At 47.1% G+C, this 12,365-nt stretch overlaps 1 protein-coding gene across 3 annotated transcripts in view; it reads left to right on the top strand.

Moving 5' to 3' along the window:
* Positions 1-12,365, top strand: part of TANGO6 (transport and golgi organization 6 homolog) — a 113,423-nt gene that overhangs the window by 49,198 nt on the left and 51,860 nt on the right. For all 3 annotated transcript variants that reach the window (XM_069756760.1, XM_069756761.1, XM_069756762.1), the window contains 2 exons: positions 4,839-5,189; positions 5,585-5,642. In XM_069756760.1, the coding sequence (XP_069612861.1) occupies positions 4,839-5,189; positions 5,585-5,642 (409 nt within the window). The remainder of the gene's footprint in view (positions 1-4,838; positions 5,190-5,584; positions 5,643-12,365) is intronic.

The raw sequence follows: 12,365 nt of genomic DNA, 5'->3' as shown, positions 1-12,365 counted from the left end.
TTTTTTCTTCCTTTCTGGGATCGCTGGGTTCTGGGAAGCCTCGGTGGGCTCATATGTAGTGGCATGGTCGTGGTTGGTGACCTGTCAAGGTCCGGCTGCACTGTGCTCGTAGAGCGTTCAGCCATGCCAGAGTCCATAGTGCTCGTAGAGCATGCAGCCATGCCAGAGTCCATAGTGCTCATAGAGTGTGCAGCCATGCCAGAGTCCATAGTGCTCGTAGAGCATGCAGCCATGCCAGAGTCCATAGTGCTCGTAGATCGTGCAGCCATGCCAGAGTCCATAGTGCTTGTAAAGCGGAAGGCCATGTCAGAGTCCATAGCTCTCATAGAGCGGAAGGCCATGCCTGGGTCCTACTGCATCGTGGTGGTGAGCGGAAGGCCATTCCTGGGTCCTGCTGCTGCATCGTGGTGGCAGTACGGAAGGCCATGCCAGGGTCCTGCTGCTGCATCGTGGTGTCAGTGGAGGAGGTCCAAGCAGGAGCAACAGTTGTCATGGTGGTGGCGGTGGGCTGTCCTACAGCACTCGGCATGGTGGTGGTGCTGTACTGGTGTCCGGCAGTGCTAGCAATAGAGGTGGCCGTGCAGTGGTATGCAGCAGATGTCGGCATTGAGGTTAATCGTGACAAAGGCACAGGTGGATATGCCGCCACTGTCTGCTGAAAATACCGACTCTGCTGCATAGCCTGCACGTAAGCAGCATTGCAGGCATGCATGACACTAAGCTGGAGATCAGGAATAAGGTGTTCAGACATGCCCTGCTCAATTTGGTTAAAAAAATGATGTGCTTTTGGTGACCTGGATACGTGTATTTATGTGGCTAATTGCAATATCCATTCGGTCACCCAAAGCCTTGAGTCCATCGTGAAAAACCGAGCTCAAGTGCACAAACTCGGGCATGAGGGACCTGTCCGATGCCCGCTGCCGGGAGGAGCCCCCCAAAAAAGGGGCAGAGGCAGAGTACTGGGAAAGGGGAAGACCTGATGGACCAGCTTCCTAATCTCCAGTTAGTGTGGCAGGCCCAATTGTTGTAGCGCTGCAGGATGGCTGGGACTGGTCCGTGGCTGTCTGATGAAGGACCGCTCCAGAACCTGTGCCAACAGTGCTGCTCCATGTGCTGTGAAAAAAGGGAAAAAAAATTAATACGAAAAATTTACCAAACGCCAACTTCTGTTGAATAGAAACATACAGAATATGGCAATAAAACACAACCAAATGCACAGGAGAAATACTTACGTTCTCTGGGCAAGGACCGGTCTTAAAAATGCCAGAATCCGATGGTATTTGTACTTTCGGATCCTTGCTCCTGAACCACTGGGAACACGGCTCTCTTTACGCAGGTCCTTGTTGAAGCGGTCCTTCATCGAACGCCAACGTGTTTTGACTTTGAGCACTGTTGAAAAAACAAAAAATTACGGTTAGACAATGTACTTTTGGCCGTGCTCACACAACTGTGTGTGATGAGAGAAACTACTGAGGGTATGTGCACACGCTGCGGATCCGCAGCGGATCCGCAGCTGCGGGTCAACAGCGGTTTCCCATGCGTTTACAGTATAATGTAAACCTATGGAAAACGAAATCCGCAGTGCACATGCTGCGGAAAAAAACGTGCGGAAACGCAGCAGTTTACATTCCGCAGCATGTCAATTCTTTGTGCGGATTCCGCTGCGGGTTTACACCTGCTCCAATAAAAAACTGCAGGTGTAAACCCGCAGCGGAATCCGCAATAGAAACCGCGATAAATCTGAATGAAAAACCGCAGCGGTTTTGCACTGCGGATTTATCAAATCTGCTGCGGAAAAATCCGCAGCCCTCACAGATACGTTTGCACGTACCCTGAGAGTTTCTCTCATCACACACAGTTGTGTGAGCGCGGCCAAGGTCTCTGCTGCTTCACACTGCATTGCAATACTTACAAAATGCATTTCGGACCCGAGTAGGGGCGTTGTCCCAGCCATCCCACATCGCTTTGCCCACCTCATTCCATAGGCGCCGGATCGTCACGTTGTCCGAGTGCTGTGGAACCCGGGTGTCCCACAACGGGACTCGCTCCTGGACCAGGGAGATGAGGAGGTCATTTTCTATTAGGTCTTCATCCCGTTCTGGAACCTAAAAATTAAATAAAGACATTAATGTTGGATACATCAGAGGTCCCCAACTCCAGTCCTCAAGGCCCACCAACAGGTCATGTTTTCAGGATTTCCTTAGTCTTGCCCAGGTAATAATTGCATCACCTGTGCAATGCAAAGGAAATCCTGAAAACATGACCTATTGGTGGGCCTTGAGGACTGGAGTTGGGGACCTCTGGGATACATAACATAAGGAAAAGAAGGAAAACAGAGGCTGAGAAATGGCATGAATAAGGAAAGTCAAGATACAAAAGGAGTCCAGAAGAAAATTGTAAAGAAAGAGTAGAGTACAGAAAGGAAGATTCATGAATACTAAAGTGAGGATACAGTAAACAGTCAGCCTTGTATACTCACACGCTGCCGTCTTGACACTCGACCGTGACCCCGCTGCTCCTGCCCAGCCTATGCCACAGTAGAAGAAGTGCTCTAAAAAAATGAAGAAAAAAAAATTGTCATATGTGTAGATGTGACAGTGAATACTTACCAATCTGAGGAGTTGAGTACTCACTTCACTGACATGTTCGGCTTCAGAAGGCCCAGGACGTTGCTCCTCATCAGAAGAAGAAGACATTCTGATGCATGCAGAAAGAAAGAAATGGAAGAAATTAGGACATGTAGAGACAGAAAATAGAAAATAAAGGCATTGGCTAGGATATACTCACATTGTTCATAGGCTTGTTTCCTCCAAGGTGCTTTGGTCTGTCTGCTCTGCTTCTCTGTCTGCTGAGTAGTGACTTGCAACTGTCCACTCCTTCCCTTTATCACCTAGTATGTGGGGGTGGCTAATCATTGTCTAGACATGTTTTTCTCTGGTGCAACGCATGCGTTCACGAACGCAAGCAAACACATGTGCTTGCGGCCGCATGCGTTCACATAGACAGCAATGCATTTTTTGGGCGCATTTTTGCCGCTAACAGCCGCATACGTTTCTAGGCGGCAAATTGACGCCTCTAAAATTACTACATGTAGCGTTCACCACGCCAAACCGCGGCAAAACGCAATCAAACGCAGACACTTGCGTTCCTAATGTCAATTATAGGAAAACACAACGCATGCGGATTATTGCGGATGAAACGCTGCGGACACAACCGCAAATGTGAAACCGGCCTTAGAATGGCGTCACACCTGGGTATTTTCTATCATATAGACCCCTCAAAATGACTTCAAAAGTGATGTGGTCCCTAAAAAAAAATGTTGTAAAAATGAGAAATTGCTGGTCAACTTGTAACCCTTATAACTCCCTAACAAAAAAAAATTCTGGTTCCAAAATTGTGCTGATTTAAAGTAGACATGTGGGAAATGTTACTTATTAAGTATTTTGTGTGACATTTCTCTGTGATTTAAGGGCATAAAAATTCAAAGTTGGAAAACTGCGAAATGTTCGCCAAATTTCAGTTTTTTTCCCATAAATAAACGCAGGTATTATCAAAGAAATGTTACCACTATCATGAAGTACAATATGTCACGAGAAAACCATGTCAGAATCGTGGTCAGAATTGTAAAAATTGGCCCGGTCATTAACGTGCAAACCACCCTTGGGGGTTAAGGGGGCCAACACTATCGTTTTTTATTTTCTTACTATTTGTGTAGTTAAAGAATATTTTAGGATTATTTTTACTCTCTCTGGCAATGAGTCTCTCTGTCTCAATCTTTGCTGCCTTGATTTGCTTTTTACATAATTTATTTAATTTTCTGTATTTATTTAATGCCTCCTCACTACCTACTTGCGTTAATTCTCTAAATGCTTTCTTTTTGTCACTTATTGCGCCCCTTTCAGCTCTATTTAGCCATAGTGGCTTCCTCCTATTTCTAGTATGTTAATTCCCATAGGGTATATATTGTGCACAGGTCCTATCCAGGATGCTAATACACATCTCTCATTTTCTTTGTGTACTTTTATGTCCCAGGATATTGTCCCAGTTAATTGACGATAGGTGAGTTTACACCTCCGATCACAGCTGTCTTCTGACAGCGTGGGAAGCGTGGCTCTCTGGCCGGCGGGGATGATTTTCCCGCTGATCAGAAGTGTTGTTTGCCACGCTGTCATGCATATGACAGCATGTCAAACACTGTAATGTTGGGCCCAGCATTCAAGTCAATGGGGTTCGGGTCTGCTCTGCTGTATGACAGGCTGTATGAATTCATCGTGCAGCCTGCCTTCTAGATGTAGCAGAGCTGAGTGTGACGTCACATCCGGCTGTACTTGACTTTTGTGTTGCAAATACGCTGCAGGAAAAGTCAACCTGCGTATTTGCAGCGTTTTTTCACCATCCATTCAAGTCAATGGATGAAAAACACTGAAAGAAGTGACATGCTCTATGTCCAAAAAACGCAGCAAAGCACAAAATACTGATCACACAAAAACCCAATGTGTGTGCATGAGATTTCTGAAATCTCATAGGCTTTGCTGGTACTGTAAAAAGGAGATGAAAATTAGCATTAAAAAACACAGCAAAAATGCCCTGTGCGAACTTACCTCTAAAGGTCAGTCGGTGGAGACTGTACAATCAACTGACAACTTGTACAACTGTAATCCTTTTTTATCATAATTTCCTACACATGTGATCTAAACAGTACCCTAAAGACAAGGAACATTTTAACTCATGAGCAAGTGGTTAAGATAAGTTTTGACATGTGAATCCATAACATAAAAGCATGTCCTCCTAATACACATTGCTTATTCTTATTTATTGTCTCCATGTTTCCCACACAGATGAGTTCAACGGATTTTGTTCATTTGAAGAGGTTGATTCCAGTGCTGGAAAAAGTAATGGAGGGCCACCCAGAGCCTGTAATTCAGGAACTGGCTAGTGACCTGCGAGTGACCATTGCCACACATTGTGCTGTTCCCCTATCAAACAAAACAACTGACTGTGACAGTGAGAAAAGAGGCACAAAACAACCAAGACCTAAAAGAGATTGTGACCTACAGGACATCCAGGAGATTCTAAGCGCAACCCAAGACACTGATGTACCCACCAGGGCGGCAGCCCTGCGCTCCCTCACTCGTCTCCTCGAGCAAAGGCACCCACAAGTGCTAGAACTAAGAGAGCAGGTCATGCAGGTATGCTGGTAGCCAAGTCTTATTAACCACTAGATAGCGCTGTATTAAAATTCCTCTAAGGCTACGTTCACATTGGCGTTCCGCCAATGTGCGTCGCTGTTGCGCCGGCGACGCAGCAGCGACGCGCCCCTATGTTTAACATAGGGGACGCATGCTTTTTTTGGGTGGCGTTTTTTGACACTTGCGTCGTTTCCGACGCTAGCGTCGGACGCAAGAAAATGCAACAAGTTGCATTTTCTGTGCGTCCGATTTTGGTCAAAAAACGACGCACGCGTTGCAAAACGCGCGCGCGTTTGCGCGCGTTTTTCAGTGCGTCGCGCGTTGCGTCGCCGACGCAGGGCGGCGCAACGCTAGTGTGAACGTAGCCTAATACATTTTTCAATTTTTTTTTCCAGCTTTTTGTGGGAAATTTAGAGCATGGAGACCCCTTTGTGTATCTATCAGCTATACAAGGTAAACTATAAAACTTTGTAATCTGTCATCTTGGAACAAATAGCCCCAGTTCATGGTTCAAATGTTATATTCTGTTCTAATGTGCGCTGAGTGATCAGAATTTCTCTGCCTACAGGACTTACTCCATAGATAATGCCATTGACCCCTCAACCTTTGAGGCTATCCACAACTGTTGAGTGTGACTGAAAGGCTATGTTCACACGTTACATTTTTGCGGCAAATAAACCAGGTTTTGCTGCATTTTTGTTATCTCTTGTGCATGCTGATAGTTTAGTGCCCCCAAAAAGCATGATGCAACTTCCATAAGTTTTTTTTGCACCAAAAATGCATTAAAACTTGATACCTGCGTTTTTTGTTTTTTTTTGGCTTAGTTTTTGCACTTGCCCATTACTTTCTATGAGTGAAAAAAACGTTGTTAAAGTGACAATGCAGCAGTATGCAAAAAACGCAGCAGTTTTACAAATCAGTCAGGAAAACAGGTGTGCATGAGATTTCTGTAATCTCATTGCTTTTGCTGGTACTGTAAAATGCAGCTTAAAATTTCCATAAAAAAACAGCAAAAATAATGCAACGTGTGAACAATAGCATAAGGGAAACTGCCGCAGACAGTTTCTGTATGGAAGTGACAAGCAAAACAGAGTTTGAAATCTATGCTTTATACAACAATTATCCACTATATTATAATTCCTTGTGTCTATAGGCTGCACTTCTCAAAGAAACTGATGTATACATACACAACTTATATCAGATCCAACAACATCATTGCTGGTATAAAAAAATGGAAGAGACCAAAATAATCAATGATAAAAGATTTTTTCAATGTTTAAAAAATTAAAAACAATAGTAGGTACTGAGATGAATTTGGAGGCAAAAGAGTGCAGCACAGGTACAATTTTTATTTATTATATTTTTATTCCTTAGCTTATATGAATAAAGGTATCATAATCAGGTGAAAACTAATGGATTCAAAGGATATATGATCACCTGTTTTATCCAAAACCACACTGAAAAAAGCTTCTAATATTTCACATGGGCACTAGATGGCAACATCTCCCAAAAATGGAAAGTGCTGGTGCTTGTACAGAAAGTCATGGGATCTACAAGTGCTTCTCACTAAATTAGAATATCATCACAAAGTTAATTTTTTCCCTTCCCCCATGACAGCACACCTGAGAGAGAGATCTGCCCAGTCAGAACAGGAAACCTACTGAAATAAAAGGGCAGTACCTCTCCCTCGCTTCAGTTGGGTTTCCTGTCCTGACAGGGAACCTCATGCTGAAAACCCGGCAGTTTGAAGACTTTCTTATCCACTCACCCACTCCTGTCCCGGTACTGAAAAAAAAAAGGAGAGCGCTTGTATGCCGGCCTTCAGGTGGTGGAAGCGCTATCCACGGAACCTGTGGGGCTTTGACGTCATGGGCCCAGCGACTCTTCTGCGGCCGCCGCAACGCTCTCCCTCCTCTGCCTGCTGACCACCAGTCCATAGTGAGCCGGGGGTGCGCGAGACGCCGGGAATGGGCATACCCGCATGACGTCAGGGGGTGTGCGCCGGGGCCAAGATAGCGGCGCACATGGCGAAAAAGTCGGCCGGGGTGCGTGGATACTGGGCGCATCCAGCCAGGGCGTCCGGAGGAGGATGGGCATGGATCGGTATCGGAGGAGGCAGGAAGCACAGTGGATCCCTATTATAAGAAGGGATGACCACAGAAGAGGCGCTCGTGTCTGAAGCTCCCCATTTTGGAGGATTACAGTGGACAACAGCAGCAGCCCTTACAGAGCAGCAGCAGAAGCATTCACCAGTGTCTATGCCTGGTCCCCAGCTTGGGCGCACTAAGAGTAGCAGCCGCTTGAGTGGCAGCTGTCCCGACCAGAGATCGCGGGACTCCACGGTATCCAGGAGAGATGTTGTTGTACCCCTGATCAGCCTCCGAACCCAGTACCCTTGATTTGAAAGCGGGTGGGGAGTGATCTGCGAGAATGTCACCTTTGTTGTTAATAGCTGTGCCCTTTGTAAAACCCCGCTGGCAGTTCAATAACAGAAGGATCACTGCTCTGGCTGCATACAGAAAACAGTATGGAAAGAGATCCCCGACTTCGCCACGAGCCTTAGGGCAATAATCAGGGCGGAGGTGAAAGGTTCCCTAAAGTCAGCTTTGAAAAAGGGAAGCGAGAGAGCTCGGGGGCTCGTCATGATTTCAGATGCCTCACAATCTGGTGGGGAATATCATGTGGAAGCCCCGTCCCCCTCCTCCTCCCCATCCTCCTACTCCTCCTCGGACAGTGATGTAGGCGGCTGACCTTGCCTTCCGGCCAAGTACACGGATGGACTGGTTAGGGCAGTCAGGTCAAGAATGGGCCTAAAGGAGGAAGAAGCCACCTAAATCCTTAGAGGATGTTATGTTTGGGGGCCTGGAGGAAAAAAGGAAGCGCACCTTTCTAGTTAACGCTAGGATAAAGGCGCTCATAGAGAAGGAGTGGAAGAAGCCGGAGAGGTCTGGTAGCCTGCCCTCATCTTCCAAAAGAAGATACCCCTTTGAGGAAATGGACTCGGAGGGTTGGGATAAAATCCCTAAGATCAACGGGGCAGCAGCGAGGTCCTCTAGAAAATTGTCCCTGCCCTTGGAGGACTCCGGCATGCTTAGAGACCCATTCGATAAAAAAAGCGGATGGGTCCCTAATGCACACCTGAGAGGCAGCCGCAGGGGGTCTGAAGCTGGCAATAGCCAGAACGTGTACTGCCGTTCCCTTATGGTCTGGCTGCAAAAAATGGAGAAACATCTGTGGAGTAAGGTTCCAAGAGATGAAATCGTGGCCTATATGACTCTGTTGCATGGAGCAGCAGACTCCTCAGCCGACTCGGTGAGGTTGGCTGCTAGAGTGGCAAGCCTATCCAATGCGGCTAGACTGGCCTCGTGGCTAAAAGGGTGTCTAAAAGGAAGACCTGCCTTCGAAAAAGATTCGGCTCCATTCCTTGTTACAGTCCGTTTCTCTTCGGTCAGAAACTAGAGAACATCTTAGAGAGGGCAGGGGATAAGAAGGGGTTTCCCAGAGGAGGCTAAATAGCCTTCTTTTCGGAGAAGGAAACTTAATAGGGGTCGTCCCCCCCGGAGAAAGAAAGAGCTGGGACTTCTAAAGGTACCTTGACACATAACGATATTGTTAATGATATCGTTGCTTTTTGTGACGTAGCAACGATATCGTTAAGGAAATCGTTATGTGTGACAGCGACCAACGATCAGGCCCCTGCTGGGAGATCGTTGGTCGCTGAGGAAAGTCCAGAACTTTATTTCATCGCTGGATCTCCCGCTGACATTGCTGGATCGGCGTGTGTGATGCCGATCCAGCGATGTCTTCACTGGTAACCAGGGTAAACATCGGGTTACTAAGCGCAGGGCCGCACTTAGTAACCCGATGTTTACCCTGGTTACCAGCGTAAACGTTAAAAAAACAAACACTACATACTTACCTTCAGCTGTCTGTCCCCGGCGCTCTGCTTCTCTGCACTTTTCCTGCATCCTGTGTCAGCGCCGGCCAGCTGGAAAGCACAGCGGTGACGTCACCGCTCTGCTTTCCGGCTGACCGGCGCTGACAGTGCAGAGGAAAGCAGAGCGCTGGAGGACAGACAGCTGAAGGTAAGTATGTAGTGTTTGTTTTTTTAACGTTTACGCTGGTAACCAGCGCTTAGTAACCCGATGTTTACCCTGGTTACCGGGGACCTCGGGATCGTTGGTCGCTGGAGAGCTGTCTGTGTGACAGCTCTCCAGCGACGCTGCAGCGATCGACATCGTTGTCGGTATCGCTGCAGCGTCGCTAAGTGTGAAGGTACCTTCAGACCGCAAGGGGTCTGGATATATTTTCAGGGGACCCTCTTCATCAGGCTCTCTCTCTTCCTCCCTGCCTGGGTAAACATCTCCCCCAGTCGCTGGATCCTGTGGATCCAGTCGCTGGATCCTTAGTGTCATCAAGGACGGTCTGATGATAGACTTCGTCCATCCACCCCGGCAGAGATTTATATTAACAACCGCAGTAAATCTCCAGGAGAACAGCTAGCCCTGGAGGTGGAAATTTTGGGACTGCTGCAAAAGTGGGTTCTGTGCGAAGTCCTGGTGGAAGAGTTAGGAAGGGGATTTTATTCCACCCCCTGTTTTTTTATACAGAAGCCGGAGTGTTCTCTTAAAACTATCGTCAACCTGAGGAAGCTCAACCGATGGGTTGTGAATTACTCTTTCAAAATGGAGTCAGTAAACATGGCTCTAAAGCTGTTATTCCATGATTGATTCATGGCGGTCTTAGACCATCGGGACCATCAGACTTTCAAACTTAATTGAATGCATTGCACAAAATAGTTAATAAATATTTCCCACATGTCTACTTTACATAAGCACAATTTTTTAAACATTTTTTTTTTTTTGGTACAAAGTTATATGGGTTAAAAGTGGCACTAGTCCTCTTCCTTTCTGAAGAGACAATTTGCATATTTCCCAGAGGAGCATTGCGGCTTTAAGTCTCCTCACCTCGACATGCTTAACATGTCACTCTCCGCAAGGAGAAACGTTACTTCTTCAATCCTCATTTTTCCAAAAAATTTACAAAACCAAATTTTTAGGGACCACCTCACATTTGAAGTGATTTTGAGGGGTCTATATGCAGAAAATATCCAAAAATGACAGCATTCTAAAAACTGTACCCCTCAAGGTGCTCAAAGCCACATTCAAGAAGTTTATTATCCCTTCAGGTGCTTCACAGGAATTAATAGAATGTGGAAGGAAAAAATAAACATGTTCTTTTCTACTTTTCTTTCACAAATATTTTCCTTCAGACCTAATTTTTTATTTTAATTTCGCAATGGTAATAGGAGAAATTGCTCCATACAATTTGTTTTGCAATTTCTCGTGAGTATGCCGATACCCAATATGTGGAGAAAAACCACTGTTTGTGTGCACGGTTGGGCTTGAAAGGGAATAAGCGCCATTTGACTCTTTTAATGCAAATTTTGCTGGAATAATTAGCGGACGCCATGTCACATTTGGAGATCCCCTAATGTGCCTAAACAGTGGCAACCCTCCACAAGTGACAACATTTTGGGAAACTAGACCCCTTGATGAATTTATCTAGATGTGTTGAGCACCTTGCACCCCCAGGTGCTTCATAGAAGTTTATAACGTTAAGCTGTGAAAAAAAAAAAAAAAAAATCACATTTTTCCCTCAAATCTTTTTTAGCTCCAAATTTTGTGTTTTCCTTTTGCCACAACAGCACCCTACTGAAATAGGGGATCCGCCCACCAGGACAGGAACATACAGGTTAAAAAGGGGCAGTCCCTCTTGTCTCCTCAGTTGGGTTTCTGTCCTGATGGGAACCTGCGGAGAAAGTCTTACCTGGGTCCAATCAGCCTCTGTGCGGTCTCTGCAGGAACGGCAGAGCCTGGGATCCCAGAAGCCGCGTCTGGGGTGCTCTGCCTGTTCAGGCCCCTCCTTGTCTGGTGTGGATGACACGATCCCAGGGTCTGGGTGGTGCCGTCCTGGGTCGCGTGGGCATGGCACAGGTGGAGATGAGGCTCTCTGTATTCATCCGAGACAGCGGCATCCGTCGCCCTGTGCCACGTGCGGGCCATTTCTGGTCGGCTTCCACGTGGGTGCTCTGGCATTGACGCGCCCGTAACCCGGAATTGCCTCCTCTTGACTTCCGAGGGGACCAGGGAGGTGCATCATGGACGGGGAAGTGAAGGGGAGTGGCCAGCCCTTCTTTAGCCGACACCATGCAGCAGCAGTGTGCTTGAGAGATGTCTTCCCCAAGAGATGTTGTGGAGCACCCACCGTCTGGAGAAGTGGTTACTGAGCAGCGCAGAAGCAAAGACAGCAACAGTGGTCGCTTTAGAGGGAGTGACACCACTGAGGTCAGAAGCGAACGGGGTTGGCAAACATTTATGTCCTCCAAATCGCATGCTTTTTCTCCATCTCCTGAACCGGTACCCTGCTAACAAGCTTCAGATAGTGAGTGCATGGCTATGACTACCAGCCCGCAGCTGTATAGGTAGCCTTTACTGGCTATTAAAATAGGGGAACCCCCCCCAAAAAAAAAAAAAAAAAAATGATGTGGGTGTGACGGGGTATGCGACAGAGCAGAAAGAGACACCAGGCCGATAAACAATCCAACAAAATTTTTTGGAACGGGGAACTGGGACAACGCAAATGAAAGTAATTCTGCAGCGTCCACAATATGAGTCCACAGGAAGGGAGTAGATCGGGGGGGCGCCACCTGGCAATCCGACGCCACGGAAATAGCAATAGTCCTTGAGTGAATTCAATAGATCCAGCAGATGAGGGGCACAACACAGTCCCACGTGGCAGCTTCCAACAATACACACGGTCACAGCGTCAGCCTAAGATCCCAGCCCTTCGAAAGTCACCACACAATTGAATTAGCCAACACATGAGTCTATTGTTCTTTGTGCTGGGATCCACCCCTCCATGGGGGCGGGCTCCCCCCTACTGGTTGTTGACTCCAGCCTGATTACATGGCAGTCCAGTGACACAAATGTAAAAGAACCTGGCACTCAACTTTAACCCCTTCCCGACCTGTGACACAGCGTATGCGTCATGAAAGTCGGTGCCAATCCGACCTGTGACGCATATGCTGTGTCACAGAAAGATCGCGTCCCTGCAGATCGGGTGAAAGGGTTAACTCCCATTTCACCCGATCTGCAGGGACAGGGGGAGTGGTAG

The sequence above is a fragment of the Ranitomeya imitator genome, chromosome 3 (genome assembly GCF_032444005.1).
Source record: "Ranitomeya imitator isolate aRanImi1 chromosome 3, aRanImi1.pri, whole genome shotgun sequence".
Classification (NCBI taxonomy): Eukaryota; Metazoa; Chordata; class Amphibia; order Anura; family Dendrobatidae; genus Ranitomeya; species Ranitomeya imitator.
The sequence above is the reverse complement of the archived record's forward strand: the minus strand, read 5'-3'. Positions and strand labels throughout refer to the sequence as shown.